General features: G+C 39.9%; 1 protein-coding gene across 3 annotated transcripts; it reads right to left on the bottom strand.

The window, feature by feature from the left end:
• Window positions 1-1341: 1341 nt before the first annotated feature.
• Window positions 1342-22052, bottom strand: LOC109939223 (uncharacterized). Of its 3 annotated transcripts, XM_020539796.1 has the most exons (3): window positions 21663-22052; window positions 2591-3015; window positions 1342-2489 (listed from the first exon to the last, which is right to left on the bottom strand). In XM_020539796.1, the coding sequence occupies exons 1-3, from the start codon at window positions 21693-21695 to the stop codon at window positions 2411-2413; spliced, it is 537 nt and encodes a 178-aa protein (XP_020395385.1). In that variant the 5' UTR covers window positions 21696-22052; the 3' UTR covers window positions 1342-2410. The 3 variants fall into 3 exon arrangements, with proteins under 3 accessions (XP_020395385.1, XP_020395383.1, XP_020395384.1); XM_020539794.1 differs by having other exon boundaries at window positions 1342-3015; XM_020539795.2 differs by lacking the exon at window positions 21663-22052 and adding an exon at window positions 3107-3559 and having other exon boundaries at window positions 1342-3015.
• Between the last annotated feature and the right edge of the window lie 638 nt (window positions 22053-22690).

The raw sequence follows: 22690 nt of genomic DNA, 5'->3' as shown, positions 1-22690 counted from the left end.
TTTATCAACCAACAATAATACTATGATGATGCCACTGCCAACAATGATAGACACTTAGTTGTGGGAGCTTTGCCTATACCGATGTATCTAGGTTGGTGTTAGAAATCGAACGTGGTTAATTGGTCGATTAAAATTCTCATATCAAAATCTAAATAGGTCTATGGAGCCATGAAAAATTAGTCCAAGTAATGTATTTTGTACTCCATCCATTGCAATCTATAGTTCGTTTGACTTTTTTGACCGTTCGTCTTATTCAAAAAAAAAAATTACTTTTATTAATAAAGTAAGCCATAAAAAAAACGATATTTTCATAAATTTTTAAATAAGACAACTGGTCAAACTTGACATGAAAAAAGTCAAACGACTATAATTTAGAACGGAGAGAAGACCTAATATTACCCTTGAGTCCCTCGTGTGTAAAGTATGCGATACAAAAGTTCATAGTTTGGTAAACCTTTCTCGTTTTTTTTTTTCTTTTTACCATTTCCTCTAGACATTTTTGATTAAATCCATCTCATGAAATGCACTAAAGTTAATACAAGTTACGGATGGAAAAAAGTAAACAAGATTTGGGCTACGAATGGATTTGCAACTTTCATGCGAACCGAAATTGAAATGAAGCCTATGGGTCTATGGTATCCTCATCCATGCCCACGGCTGAAAGTTATCTTATCTATCAAATGAAGCCCCGTGGTCTTATTTTTATTTTATATTGAACAGGTTTCAGTTTAGATGAAGTGGAGATTTTGGAGTAGAAATTGGAGTCACAAGGATGAACTTAGAATTTGCAGTCACTTGCTTAGATAATCTACCTGGAAGTCAGGCGCCATCTGATGTTATCAATCTTGCTTTTGTTCATGTATGCTCTTTCGCAGCTTCCTTGCCTTATTATAGTGTTTTTTTTCTCGAACACACAGTAGAGCTGTGTATCTTTGTATTAAGAATGTTATAAGCTGATATAAAGGAAGATTGTTCAATTCATGTTAGGCCTCCAGGCTTCATCATCTATGTCCAGTTTTAGTTTGACTTTATATATGCGGATTTGCAGATATGTCTTGCTATTAGTAACAACCTTGTTGATTCCTTGCCTGATTTTAGATTTACCCTTGAAGAAATCGTGCTGACAAAATAGAAAAGGGCTTCATCCGCCGGCTAAATGACTGGGTGGGTGGAACAAAATTCATAGTTCCGCCACTGCCCACCTTGATCTCAACACAGCAGTAGGTCAGGCTTCTTATTATGTCCTGATTTCAGACTCATATCAAGTTCACCTCAATGCTTTGACGATAAGATCAAGTCTTCATATGTCTACAATACATACTCAAATAATGACACAGCATATGATTTTTCAAATACTTAAAAAAAAAAGAGTATATAACCAATCTATATTTGATTAAGGACCTACCACAAAGAATGAATTTTCATGGATTTAATTTATACACAACAGATACTTCACTGGCTAAACACATTTCAGTATCCCTGGTGGATGGAACTAGCAGCACATAGCATTTTTTTTTTTCAATACATTCTGGTGTACCAGCCCTTGTGCGAAGCTAAGTATGGCCAGCCCAAGACCTGAATAAACTTCGTAGTGTGCTCGATGCACGAACAACCCATAACTTGAGATAGTCCCGGGAGGCCTGCTTCCATATCTCTACGCTGTCGAATGGAATTACCCTTTTCTTCCGAGCCTGCAGCTTTGTGGTTTTGCTTTTACTTGTACGTCCTTTTTGCATTTGTGCACTCGTCTTCTCCAGGTAAAGGTGCGCCGTGCCATGTCTAGACTTGAAACACATTTGGTATTCCTTCGATTCAGGATTCTGATTCAGGTAATTTATCGCCTTGGGTAGTAACTTCTCATCTAGGTCTTGCAGGCATGCATTGGTGTGTACCACCATTCCCTTCTCCTTTTCAGCAATCACCTCTAGAGCATAGGTCTCAGCTCCAGGCTCCATGTCCTCTGGAGAGTCGTGAGGTATGATCAAAACTCCTACTTTCACTGGCGGAAAATCTGAATCCTGAAAACCAGTTCCTCCATGTTGAGCTGCAGAACTCAGATTAGTTTTGTCCTGACGAATTGACGATAATAAGATACCGAGACCTGGCACTGCAGTGCAGGTGTACCACAATAACCTCCTCCGGAAATGTGCTACCAATAACAGAGGAGGTGATCAAGTTGTTGTTGTTCTTGTGCTCGTTGCAACAAAGAGGGTTTGGACGATACCACTGAGTCAAACTGCAGTGGACGTTGTTCCAGTACTCATTTTTGGTATGGAGACCATACGGCAACCAGGAGAAATCTTGCGTAGGCAGCTGAATGAGCTCTCTCTTGACACATTCTGCGGTAGGCTTCAACCGCGGCGTGACTGACTGCAAGCACCTGATGATGACGCCGAGTATGTCAGTGCTTTCAGAGAGCCGCAGCATGAAGCCAAGATATAAACCCCTTGAGGAATTCATGTGAACTGCGTGGTACTTCATAGATTTCCCTGCAAGAAGATGGCCGATGAGAGGGTTGAAGAACGTGTACTTCCAGGGGGTTCCACCGACCTCGACGAACTTGAGGAATTCATGTGAACTGTCTGCAAACCTCTCGAATCTCCGGACATCGCTACTGCCTGAGCTTGTCTCATCTCTGCTAGCGCCGGCGGCGGGGAAAGACGAGATAAATGACTTGGTAGCATGAGCAATCCGTTTGGGAAACGAGGACTGCCGGATCTCTTCCTCTTCCAGGGCGCGCTGCTTGCACCTCCGCAGAGCGCCGTCACACTCCTCTGCGGCGCGCTTCAGCTTGCTCCGCCACCTTAGCAGCGGCACATCAGTGACCTGCCATTTTTCAGCCATGTGCAGCGCGGACTCCATCTTGATGTGTGCCATCTCCAGCCTTTCTATGTTTTCTGCTGCACTGGACTTGCCATCATCCTTAGCGAGGAGGCTTGAGACGATCTTACTCACTGTTTCGCTAACGACAGCAGAGCACACCATCGCCGCCATCAACAATCCGCAGAAAAAAGCCTGAAAACAAACGAATACGTATATATGATGAACTTGGAGCCAAAACAGAGGATACATGCGTAACTAAAGAAAATTAGCCAAGTATTCTCACGCTGTAGTTGCTTTTGTTGTCGGCAAGGCCCAGAGATGGATCACTTTGTAGTGTGGGATTGCGATCCTGGGCGAAGGGTTTGCAGCATGAAGAGGTTCAAAGTTCTGAGTGAGAGATACGCGTATGTATAGGTTCAAGGGATATATAGCAACGAAGGAGAACTGAAGTCATCATTCAAGTCAAGATGGCGTTCCACTAGGACATTCGATAGATTAGATTTGTGCTTCCCACAATCCCACCTTTGAAGTTTAGGCCTTGAGCCTCAGATAGACGACAAGAAAGAGACCATTGCCAAGTCTCAAGTCATCAGCAGTATTATTACTTTATTAGTCAAGTTCCATGTTCAGAAGCTCAGAGTTCTGAGTGGGAGGTACAAGGAGAACTGAAGTCATCAAGTAAAGCATTGAATTATTTTGATAACTGACATAATAAACCTCGAGAGCACACCACAGATATATATATATATATATATATATATATATATATATATATATATATATATATATATATATATATATATATATATATATATATATATATATATATATATATATATATATATATATATATATATAATATAAACCTCTCCGCGTCTTGAGCACGTCGTCAGAGAGGACAATACTCCAGTTGCTTGACTGGCCCAGTCTGCTGCGTGTTGAGCACAAACAACACGACAAAGTCAGTCAACCCACCAACCACATGTATTTCCCTTCCAGAAACCAGATTATTGTGAAAGTCGTCTAGCATAGCATGCATGCGCACTACCACTACATACAAAGTAAGTATGGATTAAGTGTTTGAAATGATTTGTAGCAACATCTGTCTTTTTCCACTAGTGTGGCTCACTCACCAGCCGTCTCTACAGTGATTATACTTCAAACCCACTAGATACTAGTCCTGACTGTGGGGGTTGCGATGGGCTTCTATGGTAGCTTCCCTTAATGAACAAGGCATGGTTGTAGAAGGTGAAAGAATCTGAATTGCTTTGAAGAACGTTTCACTTCCATTAACCATTCCTTTGATGGTTCTACCTTGGGGAAAGCTTCCTTAGAAGGAAGTGTTGTGTGCTTTTCGTGCCAAGAGTGATTTGACGTGTTGTCGTAGTCCTTGAATTAGATCAGAAAATCCGAAGGATGAATTACTCGTTCCTCCGGTGTTTGAAATTTAGTTGAGGGCTCATCAATCGAATCTAGGAATGGTATGGGTTTGGATTCGGCTAGTGAGGGCTCCTCACATCTTGACATGGCCTTTTCTTGGAGGGGTTTGGTTTCTACGACGGAAGAAGTTTGCTTTTCTAGAATGTGATCAAGGATTTTCTTTTGTTCTGTCATAGGTTTGTGTGTAAATGACCGTCCGATGGCCATGTTGAGGTATTGGGCAACTTCTATGTTGAGACCCAAACAAAAGAGTTGCAATAACACGCTATCAGGTAAAGATAAGTCTGGGCCGGAGTGTATTAAAACTAAAAACTTGGCCTAGGCTACACCTGTAGACTCCTTCTTGTGTTGCTCAAAGCCGAGGGCTGCCCTTGGCAGAGAGACGATACGAGATATAGGGAAGAATGCAAGATAAAACTTGTCTTTAAGTGCACCCAATCTCCATTTGCACTTTCTTCAACTTTCGTGTACCATTGCTTCGCCTTCTTTGTGAGAGAGAAAGGAAACAATTTCCACTTAGAGTTTCTTGTGTCATGCCAGAGATGCTTAGGCATGAACACATTTCCTCGAGCTCTCACAAGTGATTGTATGGGTCATCGTTATCATGCCCGGAGAAGGGTTGTGCCTGAACCATGGCTATCAAGCTAGGGTGGAGTTCATAGCAAGACGAACGGATTGGTTTTGAAGGTGGTGGCTCAAAGAACTCACTCTTCGAAGTGGAAAGGTTTGGTAGTAGTAATGGCTTCATGATGAAAAAGATAAAAGGAAAAACTATTTTCTTTATATGAAAAGAAGGATGAAAGATATTAGGACGAACTAGGTTCAAAGATGATACAACAACCGTTCCTCGGCAATGGTGCTAGAAATGCTTGTTGGTATTTCTTAATGTATGCAGAAAGAATCCGCAAGCACATGGAATTACCATTGTAGCACTTCACCCGGAAGTATTCAGGGTATCGTATTTTCCGGAGGGAACGGAGGTACTTTTCTAGCTAGTTCGTCCAAGGACAACACAAGGACAGAGTTGGCAAGGGTAGAGAAGGATTTCTAAGGCTTTAGGGTCCATGGATAGATAAACTCTACTACTACTTGCTTACTTCGGACATTGGCGTACACCTGGTCTACCAAGCGTTACCGGCCTATAGCTCTACGCTGAACCCGAACGTGGGGGTTTACAAGGGATGGACAGGGCCATCACCACCTGCCGCCCACCCCTCAACCGTGGGGAACGAGGCAGACGAAGGTAGCCTCTAGCCTAGACACCACATCTACGCTATCGATTACTACTCTAGCGTTGATCAGGGTTATCCATCTCTATCAGGGCCCTCTACTGGAGTATCCGTTACATGAACAGACGATGAACCCGCAAGTGAATAAGACTAAAGCTCAACTAACGGAAAGACTTTTATAGAAAAAACCACGAACACTTAGCGAAAGATTTTGCCAAGGTACAAAAGCTTGTGTTCGTAGAGGTACAAGGGGAAAGGCTATCGACAAGTCCAGAACTTCCATGATCTTCCCCTCACATCTCTCCCTATCAACTCTAGATAGCTAGCTAGTGCCTAGGCCCATGGAGTGGTGTTCTTATTTCTACAAATGAGGTAGTTCTTCTTCTCCTCTGTGTGTTGTTGTTTTGAGAGGAGAGGGAGCCTCCTTCTATAGGTGGAGATGAGGTAGTTTATCCCTTTGAATATTCCTTCTCCCTCATTAAGTGAGCCAACCGACCTCTAGGTGCAGTGAACCTGGACAAAACCTTAGCAACCACCTTTGTAAAGTCAATAAGAGGCAACCCATGTGAGATGGGGTCGTTTGGGCTAGCTGGGGGGCGCAACAGGGGTGCGACCACACCTTGGTTGAGCCCAAACCTGCCCATCTTCGATGGGTGATCTCCTGTGAGTTTTGTGACCTGACCCATGGGTGGTTGGCGCGAAGTTGACGGTGATTTGCTTTGGTTATGGACTTGTTCTCTACTTGTTTGGGCCTTGAATCTTCTAGTGATTGGGCCCCTCTCCTTTGGGCTTGCGTAAAATGGTATTTATGCTTTGTTCCTTTGCACATTCTTGGCCCTTTATGTGCATCTCCATAAATATCATCCCGCTAAAGGTCAGACACCAAAACTTGAGGAAATTGTTAGTTTAAAGTCCTATTTCTAAGTTTAGGTATTTGTTGTAACACCCTAAAATTTGCCTAATTTTGAAAACCTAATTTTCTAGAATTTAATAAACCAAATATGAATTTATTTGGATTTAATAGGAATTAGTTATTATTTTCTCTATGGGATAAATAATATTTTTGGTAATAAAAATATTTTATAAAAATATTGTTTGATGCATTAATGCTGGAACATTATTTTTGGATTGATTTGTTGCGAGGAAATTTGAATTCAAATTAGATTTGAATTTGAATTTGAGAAATGGATTTGAAAACACAATAAAAATGAAAGGAAAACTTAAGCTTACCTGGAAGCCCAAAGCCACAACCTGCTTCCCCATCCTCTTTACACGCAGTCTTCCAAAGTTGTTGCTACAGCCCAGCTCCAAACCGAAACGCGGCCCATCTCTTCTTTTCTCTCCGCGCAAAGCCCAGTGAAGAGCGTGGTCAACTCCAGCTGTCCGCGGCCGTAGCCCAGCAGCTTGAGGCCCAGTATCGCGTGGCCCATTTCCGCTGAAAGCGCGCACTCCCTCTTCTGTCTCGACCACCGACAGGTGGGCCGTGCCTTGCTTCCACTGACAACCGGGCCCGCGCTATCAACTTCTTCCTCTTCCTCGTGCTAGAGTTCAGATCGATCACTGTCCGATGGCGTTCATCCGTTGGACTCCTTTCCCCGCGTGCTTCCCACGTCAGGACAGACTATAAAATGAGGACCAGGCCCCCCCGCATCACCTTACGCAACTCGTATCTAGTGCTAGCTCTTGTTTCCGTGCTTTGTTCATTGAATCCGCGAGCTACCGTGAGTTTCACCCGCCACCGAATCTCGCCGAGATCAGAGCGTTGCTACTCTTGTGAGCCGGTTCGCGAGTTGCACAAGAATCTCATGGAGTTTTTCCCGCGGGTAATCGGAAATTTTGGGCACTGGTTGGTCCTCTTCCAGTTTACAGTGCCAGATTTTCGCTGTATGCTGTCTTCAGGTCTCAACAAGTCTTCCGCGTCGTGCTTATCTAGTCAGGTAAAGAGCCCTAGCCTTCCTCTCGCTCCTAGTCTAGATCCGGCAGTGATTAGTGAGCGGCAGCAGGAGATCGGAATTTTTCCGGTGAGTTCACCACCGCTTAATTTGAAATTCATAATTAGGTTTAAACTCTAATTACTTTTGAATAGGAAATCTTGTTTAATTCATAGTTTATTCATTTTAAGTCCGTTATGGGTGATTCGACTAGCATTGGATTCGTGTCATCGTGCTCTAGGTGTTAATGTTAATGTTTATCATGCTACTCCTTTATAAATTTATTGGTTAATAGTAGTTTGATTAATGCTTTATGAAATAGGGTTTATAATTAAAATTAACCTAGATAATCATTAAGATTAATATTAATATTCATGTCTTTTTTTATTATAACATGTTTAGTTCCACTTTAAGATGTAAATGCTTTTATTTAGCCCTTGTCACATGTTCCTAAAGTTTGTAAGTTAGATATTAAATGATTAATATATGCAAATGAATGTCATCTTAAAGTTAATACTAGAATTTGATCTATGATTTGTTGTAAATAAAATCTTAATTAGTTTTCACTTGTTCAAGTTTAAATCTCATTAATCTAATCTGAATATTCTCTAAAATAGTTTATATGATAAAGTTTATAGTGTTCCTTTGATTTATCTTATAAAGGAAAATCTTAGGAAAATCATACATTTTCAACCGTAGCTCCGTTTTGAGTGAACGACCTATCCACGTGATCGTAGCGATGCATAGGTTAGTTTTACAATATTTTCATCTTGTGTTTTCATTGATTGGTATACTGTTCTAATATAGATGTATATGTGTATGCTATGCATGTGCTTGTCTGGTATGCTTGTGTGGTATTCTATGATCGTGTCCAATCGGTGAGAATTACGTGGTGATCAAGAATTGAGTATTTGAAGATTGTCATCTACAGAAGAAGGATCTCAAGTCAAAGGCAAGTAAAACATGGGACTATCCTTGTTACCTATTCACTTTTAATCATCATGATTCATATTGCATGTTTCTAATTTGTTACCTTAAGGACATCTTAGATATTGTTTATCTTGTGCCTTGATACCTATTGGGTTAAATTGCATATGGGTAGTTATTACTAGTGCTTGAATTAAAGTAATATGATTTGAATATGAAATACTAGTTACATTGAATGATGGCAACATGAAATGATGATCCCAAGATGATGTTTAACAATTTGGATTCAAGGGGGCTAGACTTTTGTTCTAGCATTCCTCTACTTAAGGACTTATCTGTAAGTGAAATCCAGGATTGACAGTGCTACCGTGGGGGCTATATGGCTCTGGTATTAGTTAAGTATGAAGATAGTTTCTTTCATATTGGCTTTTAATCCGGAGCTCTTTGCCGAGCCGGTATTAACCCTAGATCTCTGTGTGTACAACTGCGGTATGTGCCATTTAGATAGCATTTAATATCCCTTGCCACTGAATCTGGATTGACTGTTAATATGTTTGGAAGCCTTTTGAAAGACTTCTTAGTGAACCCTTCCAGCCTATCTCAGAGTGGGTTAAGAGGCTAGTTATCTCTTGTAGTGGGAGGTAGTTACCTCGGGAGAAAGGGTAAATCACGGCCCACGGGTAAATATGCGCAACCTCTACAGAGTGTTTTAAAACTAGTATACTAGCCTTGCTTAAGGTCACGAGCGGCCTTGGACGTCTTGCAGAATAGAGATATGAACAGAGGCTATGATGAATGAGACATGGATTCAAGAGTATGGTGGTTACTGGGTGATGATGGATTGTGATGAGAACTTATAATAATAACTATATGGGTTAATGGGGTTAAGCATAACTTGTTGTTATTATATTTAATTGCTAAAAAGTTTGACTTACTATTAAAAGCTGATGCAGTAAACCAGTGTCTATCCTTTTGAGCCTCATAGCCCCATGTTATATTTGTTGAGTATGTACGTGCTCACTCTTGCTATTTCAACTACGATAGTCAAGGCTTGTGATCAACCATTCAATTGTCCCTGTGGAGTTGGTGTCTACACCTGAGGAACGAAGTTGTCTATCCGCTGATTGCTATATAAGGTTATACTCTGATTATATTACGTATGTTATTATAAAGCGTCTTTTGATATTATCATATTTGTGACTATATGTGAGATTTGATATCCTGGGCTCACATATGATGTGCATCTGGATTTGTCCTTAAATCCGGGTGCGACAAAGTGGTATCAGAACAATGTTGACTGTAGGACGCAAGCCTAGTTAGAACTGGAACGTTTTAGCATGCTCCATTTATCTGATTCTTACTTCTCACCTAGGTCTTGCTACCTACCAACATCCTGCTCATCTTACCTCACTTCTAATTGAAAGGGAAATATGCTTTAAAACCTTTTCCTAAATGATTTTGGTGGTTGAATGTCCAACACAAACAATTGGACTAATTAGTTTGCTCTAGATTACATGTTCTACAGGTGCCAAAGATTCAACTCAAAACCAATAAAAAGAACAAGACATGGTTCAAAAGAAAGGAGCAAAGAGAAACCGAAGTGCTCCCTGGTATGGCGCACCGGACTGTCCGGTGTGACACCGGACAGTGTCCGGTGCACCACCGGACAGTGTCCGGTGCACCAGGGAGGATTGCCTTCAAACTCTTCACCTTCGGGTTTCTCAGGCGCAGCCCACTATAATTCACCTGACTGTCCGGTGCACCACCGGACAGTGTCCGGTGCTCCAGAGTGAAGCGGCTCTGAACTAGCCAGCTTCGGGAAAATGGGAGGCCGCTCCGCTAAAATTCACCGGACTGTCCGGTGCACCAGCGGAGCAACGGCTACTTCGCGCCAACGGTCGACTCTGACAGAGAACAGTGCTGAACAGTACACGCGGCAGAAGTCAGAGCAGAAGATCAGAGGGGCACCGGACTGTCCAGTGCTGCACCGGACTGTCCGGTGCCACATGAGGACAAAGCCTCCAACGGTCGACCAGCTCCAATCTCAACGGATAGGATGACGTGGCTGGCGCACCGGACATGTCCGGTGTGCACCGGACTGTCCGGTGCGCCCATCGCCAGCAGCTTCTCCAACGGCTACAAAATTGGATGGTGGCTATAAATACCACCCCAACCGGCCACTTCAAGGTGTGGGAGTCCAAGCAACATTCCAAGTCATCTAGTTGACATACTCAAGCCCTCCCCACCACCTATATTCATTGATACATCCTATACACAAGATCTAGCCCACTACAACCAACACAAGTGCCACAAAAGAGAGAGCAAGCAATTGAGAGCTACTCAATTGAGTTTAGCCCTAGTGCCTTGTGAGATACATTGAGAGATAAGTGTGTGCTTCATCCTTGTGTTCATTTGCGCGTGGAGTTTTGACTCCCATTCAAACTTCCTCCAAAGTGTTGGAGGCTTGTAAAAGCTAGCAAGAGACACCAAAGAGTGTGGTGGTCCTTGCGGGATCGAGAGTGATCCTTGAGAAGAAGAAGAGCTCATCGATCCTTGTGTGATCGGTGGAGAGAGGGAAAGGGTTGAAAAAGACCCGTCCTTGAGTGAAATCCTCAACGGGGACTAGGCCTTCGAGGGCCGAACCTCGGTAAAACAAATCACCCGTGTTCATTGTGTTTCTTGCTTGTGATTTGTTTGCTTTCCTTTCTCTAAGTTTTCTTGCGCCATTCCTCGCTAACATATTTTGGTGTTGCTTCAAGTTAAATACTCATTTGGTGGAGCAACCCTTTGCAAGAAAGAACTTTACTTATTGCTCTTCTCATCTAAGCCTTCTTGCTCTACTATCCATATATCTAGTAGTTGTATTGTTTATCAATTCCGCATTATTTCAAAGCAACCTTGGTTACAAGCAAAGGACTTAGTTCTTATACTCCGATAATCATATTTCTTGTTCTAACCACTAATCAAAGGATCTAGTTGGGGGATAAAGTTTTAATTTTCAGGCTTCGCCTATCCACCCCCCCTCTAGGCGACTTTCAATTGGTATCAGAGCTAGGCACTTCATCTTGAGTCTAACAACTCGAAGTGATGGCTCGTAGAAGATCCCAAAAGAACAAGAAGACAACTCCGAATGAGAACAAGGAGGTAACTCTTGAGATATTACTTTCCGATTGTTCTAATTATGATTCATGGTCCACTAGAGTAATAAATGCCTTTAGAATCATAGATCCACAATTAGAACAAATTTTAGACAAGAGTATTATTCCTCCTAACTATGCTAGGGAAAATGCCTCCGAAGAAGATTTAAGATGTATTCGCTTAAACTATCTAGCTTATGACATCTTAAGTAAATCCCTTAGCAAAGAAGATTATCATGCTTTCATAATAAAATATGATAAACCTATTTGTGATGTGCATGATATTTGGACTAGAATTAAAACTAAATTTGATAAGTCAAAACATGATAGTTCATTTTGTGCTTCTACTTCCTTTGGTATTTGTGATACTAATCATTGCAAGGAAGAAGAAGAAAATGATCGATGGAGACCAAACGATGAATCCACCTCTCCAAAAGGTTTGTCTTCCCATCTCGATTCCCACATGTGTTGTGTGGCTAATGAAATTGATAGCGGAAGCACAAACGAGGAAGAGGAGGAAGAAGGAAGCTCCGTGCAACTCTACGCTCACCTAAGCCAAGAAGATAAGGCGGTTATGCTCAAACTTCTAGAAAGAGCGAAAGAGGAAAGCAAAGCTCGTCAAATGCTAGAAGATATTCTCTCCATGAAAATGCAATGCTTTGACGAGTTGACTAAAGAACATGAGGAGTTAAGGTGCTCTCATGTTGATTTGGTCCAAAGGTATGAAACTATTTCAATTGAGCAAGATAACGCTTTACATTGTATCGCTCAATTAGTAAATAGGAATACCTTGCTTAAAGACCAAGTAGAAAAGCTAAAAGTTGAAAATCTAGCTTTTCAAGAAAAATATGATATGCTCCTATGCTCTCATGAAAATCTTATGGATGATCATATCATGTTAAACATTGCTCATGAGGTTGTGATAGAAAACTTAAAATTCCAACAACCTCACTCTTGCACATGTGTTCATATTGATACTATATTACCATGTGCTAATGCTTGTTGTCCGTCGACAAGCAAATCTTCTTTTGAGCTAGAATTTGCAGGAACAAATGATGATACATATCAAAAGCTCAAAGAAGAAAATGAGAGGCTAAAGATGAGCTTGACACAACTTAAAGGGAAATGCATCGCTCAACCTTCTCAAGATAACCGTGATTACATGGTGAAGAAGCTTGAGACGGGAACAACCGTGGCATGCACTACATCCCTGGAAGAAAATGTCAAGGACTTGAGGATTACCAAGAAGAGGAAGCAAAAGAAGAAAATCAACACCTCTTTCAAAAGCCTCAATCATGCCTCCATAAAAGGTAACATCCAAGGTAATGATCAAGCCATACTTCACACTAAGAAAAATAAGAAGTGTAGTGAATGCTTTGAAGAGGGACACTTGATTAGGTCATGTCCCTACATTAAAAATGGCTTGATTATTAACAAGGATGATAGACTTTGTTTTAAATACTCAAAGAAGGGACACTTAATAAAATCTTGTCCCCATTTGAAACAAAGAGGCATAGGGTTAGAAAAGAAAGTTTTTACTAACCATGTAGCAGGCAACAAACAAGGAAAGAAGAAATCTTCAAGACTTCAAAAACGCCTATGCTACACATGCCGGAAAAAGGGACATCAATGCAAGGATTGTCCCATTGGTAACAACTCCACTCCTAGCTTGTCAATTAATTCTCATATAACTAGGCAACCTAAAATTGCAACTTGTGCTAGAAAGGTAATGAGGTTACCAAGCGCTAACACAAAGGACTTTTGGGTTCCTAGATCTTTGTTTACTAACCTTAACGGACCCATCAAGCGATGGGTACCAAAATGTGCTTGACAAGCTTTGTAGGAGGAGGAGATGATATGAAGCCTTGGGGTGCTTAAGAGAGTTCATTCAATTCTTATCAACTCAAGCTATCAATCTTCAAATGATCTTCTTATTCAAGATTGACCCAAGGTTACTTCAATTTATTATATTCAAAACCCATATCATCTCGGGAAGATGTTAATGTTGTAGGAAATAAAGAATCATCATGTGTGGAAAATCAAGGCCTACAACATAGAGGAATGTCAAAGGACGGTAACACTTATGCTTTTAAGTGCAAACATCTTAAATTATCATCTCTTATGTGTCTTGTGTAGTCACATAGAAAAAGGAAGCACTTAAGAAGTTTTTAAAATTATGTCGCCATTCTTTGAAGAAATTCCTTTCATATGGTAGGTTGCATATTCTTCATTTCTATATTATGGCAATCTACACGCTTTAAAATTGTTGCAAGTTACCATGGCATGTTTTACTTTAATTATCCAATTATTGCCATGATTCTAGATATAGAGAGACATTTCAAGTTCTTAAAAGAATAAGGTGTCATGTAAGGAATTCAAATCCTTAGGACACTTATAAAAGGAAAACTCTCTCTATAACTAGAATAGTGAGACTAATGATTTTTTTTCTAAGTAACCCAAGTAGTCTCACTTGTAGAGAATAGGTTTCTCTTTGGAAAAGCATGTAATCTAACATGAAATGAAAAATCAATCCAATAATTTATGATGCACTTCTACTTGCTTAAATTGGATTTGATTTTTTCACATTTATCGCTTTCCATATCATGAATTAGATTTATTCCCATAATCTTAAAGGATTATTTATGCTTGTTTCATAAGTTAAAATTGAGCATAACATCATCTATGGATAATCTAGTTCATGCTATGAAGTTTCCATGCTTTTAGTAATATAGCTTTTCATTCCCTATCAAAAATGATTACTAAATGGAAACTAGTGCTTGTGTTACTAACATATCTCTTAAGCTTACTTATAAATATGCCAAAAGAGAAAGTGCACAAGCCTCATGGGTTGATCTTCACCCAAAAGAAGAAAGGTAAAAGCAAAGGTATGGGAACTCATCTTCTTAATTAAGTTTAGTTCCCATCTCAATGGGTATTTAATCTAAATTATCATATTCTACCCTTGTGAGGAATAGACTCTTTATTGGACCAAAATTAACTAAGTGTGCATTTAATATCATATTCATAAATGCGCTTGTCCATTAGAATCTAATTCATGCCTTTGCTATATCTGTTCTCATATTGATATGCTTTTAAAGTTATGATAATGAGTTCAATATGAAAAAGTAAAATTCCCATGATTGATCCAATATCAAAAGGGTGCATATTCCTCTTTCCAAGTAAAGTGCACTAATGTTAAGGATTTTACTTCATGTCTATTTGACTTATGGATGATGAATTGTTCATATTTATTATCTAAAGAAATCATCCTTCGCCATATACTCCCTTGCGCCATTAACATCTCTCTTGAGTATTTTCAATGAGTTTGGAAGGAAAAAGAGATAACTACAAAGGGAGGACACTCAAATGAAAAAGGAAGAACATCAAGGACAACAACACCAACTTGGAGGATGAGGTCTTAAAAATAATCAATGGTGTGGTTGTAAGCATTCTTATCCCTTTCATTTTGAGAATGCAAGGCGCAAGTTATTTATTGCAAATTTTATGAGCCTTGAACAAGATGTATAATGGGTCTCCTTTTATGTCTTTAAAAGTAAGTGCACTAAATCAATTCTTTCAAATACTTGGTGCATACCTTTAGGGGGAGTCTATTCTTATATCTTGATTATGTTGAGACTATTGCTTTATCTTAGTAATTCCATATAGTCTCTTGAATAAGAATAATGTTTCTCATATACTATGCTACTCCACATCAATCCAACTTGTTAAAATAATGTCGCTTTTATCAAGGATTGTTGCTTTCATTGCTAAAGTAGCATGCTTATTGGATTCTCCCATTTTAAGCTTAATTCATATTCCAATATGTTACTCTCTTGATCACATCCATTGTTTGTTTGATCATAGAATAACATCAAATGACACTTAGTGCCTCATACTCTTTCAAATCGATATCTCTCTTGATATGCACTAAGTTAAAAGGAGAACTCATGATTCATTTATGCAATTTGTGATCCACTTGATATATGTTAACCATGTCTTAGAAAAAGGATCACTAGTTGTAAGAACTCTCTCTTGTGCAAAATATTTTCACACACTGTCATTAAGCATAGGTCTTAAGCAAACAAGACCAAGGACATAAGCACAATGGAGAGAGCGTATACAAGTAAAGGTACAAAAAGGGTATAACTAATTCCTATCATTTACATATGTACCTAAATCTTCCTCTTATATACACTCTTTGCATATCTTGTATAAAAGGAAGAGAAAGCATGTCCTTTGCATTTATCCCTGCTTCATACCTAGTTTAACCTCTTAAAATTTCACTCATGCATTATTGCATCTTTGTTAAAACTAGATGAAGTGGTTTTATTGTCAAAGAGCTTAAAGCTTAACCTTGTAACGAGGATAAGCTACCTTTGTTCCAAAGGTGGATGGTCCTTAAGTCTCTTTGAAATCTTTAAAGGAAAATGCTTAAAATGTTTGCAACATGCTTTCATAAGTGCATAATCTGTCATGAGCATCACACATATACTATGACACAATGCACTTCACTTTCTCTATGATATAGACTTGTTCTCATTAACCTAATTATGTGCACTTGGCATTTAAGGCCAAAATATGTATTCCTCTCAAGGCACATATTTAAGGGGGAGAAATCTATATTGTATAGAACTATGATCATGCTTAATTGACATATCTTTTGATCATATCTCTTTCATTTTGGTACAAATGCATATATCTTATTATTCTCGTACCATGACTATGACTAATATGTTTCCAAGTATATTTCTATACTAAGTCATAGATTGAAAGGGAAATGGAGTCTTCGGCGAAGACAAGGCTTCCACTCAACTCTATCGGTACTATTTATCCTTCGCCATCACTCCACACTAGCTCTCCACATTGGTATAATCTTTCACTCATATATTATTTGCCAAAGGGGGAGACAACTTATAGAAAGGGGCTTATATTTCACTCATATGTATCCGTTTTTGGCGATTCATGCCAAAGGGGGAGAGAATGTTAGCCCAAAGCAAAAGGACCGCACCACCACCTAATTTTAAATGAGTTTCAGTTGAAAATTTCAAATTGGTATCTTATTGTGTTCAAAAGGGGGAGAAAGTAGTATTTCAAAATCAATATCTTAAAACCCTCTTGAACACTAAGAGAAGGATTTAATCTAGGGGGAATTTTGTTTAGTCAAAGGAAAAGCATTTGAAACAGGGGGAGAAATTTTCAAATCTTATGAATGCTTCTCAAAATTATTATTCATTTACCTTTGACTATTTACAAAAGACTTTGTAAAAGAATTTCCAACTTGTGGCGCAAGCATGGTCCAAAATGTTAAAAATAAAGAAAAGCATCCATGCATATCTTATGAAATGAATATTGGTTTAATTCCAAAGCAATCTTTGCACCTATCTTATGCAAACTAGTTCAATTATTCTCTCATATATTTGCTTTGGTTTGTGTTGGCATCAATCACCAAAAAGGGGGAGATTGAAAGGGAAATAGGCTTTAAAACCTTTTCCTAAATGATTTTGGTGGTTGAATGTCCAACACAAACAATTGGACTAATTAGTTTGCTCTGGATTACATGTTCTACAGGTGCCAAAGATTCAACTCAAAACCAATAAAAAGAACAAGACATTTCAAAAGAAAGGAGCAAAGAGAAACCGAAGTGCTCCCTGGTATGGCGCACCGGACTGTCCGGTGTGACACCGGACAGTGTCCGGTGCACCAGGGAGGATTGCCTTCAAACTCTTCACCTTCGGGTTTCTCAGGCGCAGCCCACTATAATTCACCGGACTGTCCGGTGCACCACCGGACAGTGTCCGGTGCTCCAGAGTGAAGCGGCTCTGAACTAGCCAGCTTCGGGAAAATGGGAGGCCGCTCCGCTAAAATTCACCGGACTGTCCGGTGTACACCGGACTGTCCGGTGCACCAGCGGAGCAACGGCTACTTCGCGCCAACGGTCGACTCTGACAGAGAACAGTGCTGAACAGTACACGCGGCAGAAGTCAGAGCAGAAGATCAGAGGGGCACCGGACTGTCCAGTGCTGCACCGGACTGTCCGGTGCCACATGAGGACAAAGCCTCCAACGGTCGACCAACTCCAATCTCAACGGATAGGATGACGTGGCTGGCGCACCGGACATGTCCGGTGTGCACCGGACTGTCCGGTGCGCCCATCGCCAGCAGCTTCTCCAACGGCTACAAAATTGGATGGTGGCTATAAATACCACCCCAACCGGCCACTTCAAGGTGTGGGAGTCCAAGCAACATTCCAAGTCATCTAGTTGACATACTCAAGCCCTCCCCACCACCTATATTCATTGATACATCCTATACACAAGATCTAGCCCACTACAACCAACACAAGTGCCACAAAAGAGAGAGCAAGCAATTGAGAGCTACTCAATTGAGTTTAGCCCTAGTGCCTTGTGAGATACATTGAGAGATAAGTGTGTGCTTCATCCTTGTGTTCATTTGCGCGTGGAGTTTTGACTCCCATTCAAACTTCCTCCAAAGTGTTGGAGGCTTGTAAAAGCTAGCAAGAGACACCAAAGAGTGTGGTGGTCCTTGCGGGATCGAGAGTGATCCTTGAGAAGAAGAAGAGCTCATCGATCCTTGTGTGATCGGTGGAGAGAGGGAAAGGGTTGAAAAAGACCCGTCCTTGAGTGGACTCCTCAACGGGGACTAGGCCTTCGAGGGCCGAACCTCGGTAAAACAAATCACCCGTGTTCATTGTGTTTCTTGCTTGTGATTTGTTTGCTTTCCTTTCTCTAAGTTTTCTTGCGCCATTCCTCGCTAACATATTTTGGTGTTGCTTCAAGTTAAATACTCATTTGGTGGAGCAACCCTTCGCAAGAAAGAACTTTACTTATTGCTCTTCTCATCTAAGCCTTCTTGCTCTACTATCCATATATCTAGTAGTTGTATTGTTTATCAATTCCGCATTATTTCAAAGCAACCTTGGTTACAAGCAAAGGACTTAGTTCTTATACTCCGATAATCATATTTCTTGTTCTAACCACTAATCAAAGGATCTAGTTGGGGGATAAAGTTTTAATTTTCAGGCTTCGCCTATCTACCCCCCCTCTAGGCGACTTTCACTAATCATGAAACCTTGCCTCTGTTTAAATTCTCTCTGTCTAACTTCTGTCTACATAATTGGATAGTATCAAGGAAGGGCACTTGGTTTACTCTTGCCCATAAGATTTATACTCATACCGTGTTTATGAGCTAAGAGTTTATGTCCCCTATGTAATTATATCGTTAGTAACGAAGTCTAGTTGGGTCTGTGTGCTTTATGAACCCTGAATGCTTGATTTATTGCTTTGTGCATATGATTGATTTGGATCTTTGTAACGAGTGCAATGATTTTGTGGAGTTTGTCCACAATTTCATTTAGTTAAAGTTTAAAGATAATGGAATAGATAGTTGGGTTTCTCTTCTCTCTTATTCTTTCTTTCTCTTCTTTCTTGTTCCTTCTATCTTTTCCCATTGAAGCAATTCCTAATCTTACCTTAGTCAATGGAAGATGAAGAATTTATGGAAGAAAATATTTTGGAAATAAGAGTCACCTTGATAGTTACGTTGGATTAAGAGTATGAAAATGACAAGACCATACCAAGTGAGTTTGTTGGAATCTAAGAAGGTCATGCGGATAGCTAATCAACATTAGAAGAAAGAGTCTGCTACCCTTTGGTTCCCTAGTTTCCCTCTTTTCTTTCAAGGGGGGTAGCCAAGCCCAAGCTTGTCTACCTAGATGAGTTCTCTGCTATTTCTTACTAGTCTACCATTAAGAGTGATAAGAATAGTTACACCTTAAGTCCAACATATTGGAAACAAGATGGTTGCTATTTGGAGAAGTGACTTACTTGGTGTCTAAGGAGTAATACCAATTCTGATCCACCTTGACCAAATTTTATAAGCTTTGGAGCAAGCACCGGTACATGAAACCAATTGCCAAGAAGATCTAAATTCATCTCAGCTATAGCTTCAGCAACAAGAGTAGCAATATGAGAATCAAGCCTCACCACTATAGGAATTAAATATGGTCCTTATATGGAAGAAGACTCATAATACCCTTACTAAGTGAAGGGTGTTATGATATTGGTGATATTGGAACATTACACTAATAGTGGTACTGTAAGATTGCGGAGGAGAATCAAAGCCTGAGTCAACAATAACTGGAGTGAGAACAGAGTGTTCATAAAGGAACAGATCCAAGGAAGTTAGCAAAATAAGACTACACCAGCAGGTTTGAACCATGGGAATAAGTTTATCACATATACAGCTAAGAAAGTTATGTATGGTTTCTATTGGAGATGATGGAAATCCCTATGGCTTAGAATCTACTATCAAGGTTAGGAATGTTTATTCAAAGTTTGTTAGCTAGTGGGATCAACCACAAGGAAGTTATGGTTTCATCAAGATTGGTCTTCAATTCAAGATATTATCATAAGAGAGTTCAATTTTCCACATACTTTGGACAAGGAGATATTTTGATGCAAGTAGATACTTGATATCTCTAAGTTTGTTTTATGAAGAATTAGAAGCATCCATACTATACCTAGCTTGATAATTGGACTTTGGTTGAAGGAAGTTCTCTCTTGGATAAAGTAAACTTGGAGTTCCATGGATACTAAGATGTGTTGTGGGATTATTGGAGAAGGTATCAAGTATGTTGCAACAAATAGTTTTTGGATAAGTTTAAAGGAGTTAATGAAAGGTTGAAGTAAAACCTACGTGTTCAGCTTAGTGGAATGCAAGAGTTGATTATCTAGTGTTATGCACATTGTCTTGGTTTGGAATGTGTCTTTGCATGAAGACGGAGGTGATGGTCTAGCATCAGATTAACCAAAGCAAGTTGGGTTTACCTAGTAAGTACAAGGATTTGGAATGACCAGTTCGTATTGTCAGAACTTGGAAATATGATTCTATTAGATATAAGTGAGACATTAGCATGGATTATAAGAGTAACATCTACATGGATTATGAGAACCTAAAGGAGAACTTAACTAAGTTGGGATTGAGCTATCAACATGATCATTGGAGTCAAACCAGGATTCTCATCCTAAGGGAGGTGTTGTTACCAAGGAGGCAAGGATTAAAAGATAGGCAGTTACTACTTAAGGGATCAACATCCAAAGATAATGTTGTTATTAGTGCGAGCTACTTAGAACAAGAAATGGGTAAATATCTTTTGGAAAAGATTTGGCCTAACTTTGGAATTCCTGAGAAGATTTATGGATTATATAAGGGGTTAGATCCTTAGTTACACAAAACTCATCTCACAACAAAGGATTTGACCACATGTGTATCCACTAAAGTGGTATCTACTAAAGTGTTGGAAAAATTGGATGGAGTTAATTGAATCAAGGATGTAATATCTGCAAGGAATATTGAAGTGGTTTCAAGAATGAGCTACCCAAGTTAGTGAAGAAGATCTATCCTTATCTTTCTAATTCTCTTCTTCTTGAATCTCGGGACGAGATTCCTTTAAGGGGGTAGATTTGTAACACCCTAAAATTTAGGGGTGCAAACAGATACTTATTCGGATATCAGTTTTTTGGTCTTTTTTCTTCGATTGTGAATTAATAGAATATAGAACCTGCTATGCAAATTTATATTCTTGTTTTTAGCATTGAGCTTGTAAAGATTCATGAAAGATAAAACTCAAATTTATTATATATCTTCTCAAATAATAGATATAAATTTCGGATACAAATCGAATACGGATATGTTTTCACCTTTTTGGTTGTAAGTAGCAAATAATGTATAAAACAATTTATACAAAATTTTATTCTTATTTATAATAATGTGCTTCATAACATAAGAAGAGATTAACATCAAATTTCATAAATATCTATTTTAAAATATTAAATCTGTCCTAACAATTCGGATATTCGTTTACACCCCTACTAAAATTTGCCTAATTTTGAAAAACTAATTTTCTAGAATTTAATAAACCAAATATGAATTTATTTAGATTTAATAGGAATTAGTTATTATTTTCTATATGGGATAAATAATATTTTTGGTAATAAAAATATTTTATAAAAATATCGTTTGATGCATTCATGTTGGAGCATTATTTTTGTATTGATTTGTTGCGAGGAAATTTGAATTCAAATTAGATTTGAATTTGAATTTAGGAAATGGATTTGAAAACAGAAAATAAAAATGAAAGGAAAACTAAAGCTTACCTGGAAGCCCAAAGCCGCGGCCTGCTTCCCCATCCTCTTTACGCGCAGTCTTCCAGTGAAGTTGTTTCTACAGCCCAGCTCCACACCAAAACGCAGCCCATCTCTTCTTTTCTCTCCGTGCTAAGCCTGGTGAAGCGTGTGGTCAGCTCTAGCGGTCCGCGGCCGTAGCCCAGCAGCTTGAGGCCCAGTATCGCGTAGCCTGTTTTTGCTGAAAGCGCGCACTCCCTCTTCTGTCTCGACCACCGACAAGTGGGTCGTGCCTTGCTTCCACTGACAACCGGGCCCGCGCTGTCAGCTTCTTCCTCTTCCTCATGCTAGAGTTCGGATCGGACACTGTCTGATGGCGTTCCTCCGCTGGACTCCTTCCCCCGCGTGCTTCCCACGTCAGGACGGACTATAAAATGAGGACCAGTGTTAGCAACTCGGTATGGATACAAGGTAGCAGTAGAAGAGAACAACAATAAAGAGTAGCAGAGGACGATTAAGAGTAGCGGAGGGTAAGGAGGAAGAAGAGTGGCGGCGAACGAGCAGTAGAACTTGGAGAAGAAGTTGTAGTGAATAATTCTTACATGCCCTTCACGAGGCAACTCTCGTTCTACTTATTCGCAAAGCGAGCACAGCTGCAGCCCATTCACCCAATCCGGCCCATACACCTTTGTAGATTTCTTGGTCGGCCTGCTAATCCGTTGCGCCACAATGGTCCCAGTAGCAGAAGATGTAGTACCGCTAACAGTCCCCCTTGCTGAAAACGCTGATTGCCCCCAAACAGCGGCCTTTGGAAATTGTTGCTTCAATTCATGCACATCCTCCCAAGTGGCCAATTCAGCTGGCATGAACGACCATTGCACCAAAACTTGATCACAAGCATTGTTCCCTCTCATGACAGTACGACGTTTCAAAATTTTGCCAGGGACACTGAAACCATAAGCATCAGTAGGCAACGCCGGTGAAACATTGAACCCACTACCCAGAGCCTTTTTAAGCTGAGAAACATGAAAGACTGGGTGAATGCGAGAGGAATCAGGCAG

The sequence above is a fragment of the Zea mays genome, chromosome 6 (genome assembly GCF_902167145.1).
Source record: "Zea mays cultivar B73 chromosome 6, Zm-B73-REFERENCE-NAM-5.0, whole genome shotgun sequence".
In the NCBI taxonomy this organism is placed as follows: domain Eukaryota; kingdom Viridiplantae; phylum Streptophyta; class Magnoliopsida; order Poales; family Poaceae; genus Zea; species Zea mays.
The sequence above is the reverse complement of the archived record's forward strand: the minus strand, read 5'-3'. Positions and strand labels throughout refer to the sequence as shown.

Excerpts from the sequence above, each read along its gene's own strand:
- LOC109939223 (XM_020539794.1), bottom strand. The coding sequence starts at position 21,695 with ATGGGGAAGCAGGCCGCGGCTTTGGGCTTCCAG. Across the intron at positions 3,016-21,662 it reads CCGCGGCTTTGGGCTTCCAG|GCTTTTTTCTGCGGATTGTT; the intron begins GTAAGCTTTAGT and ends GTTTGTTTTCAG.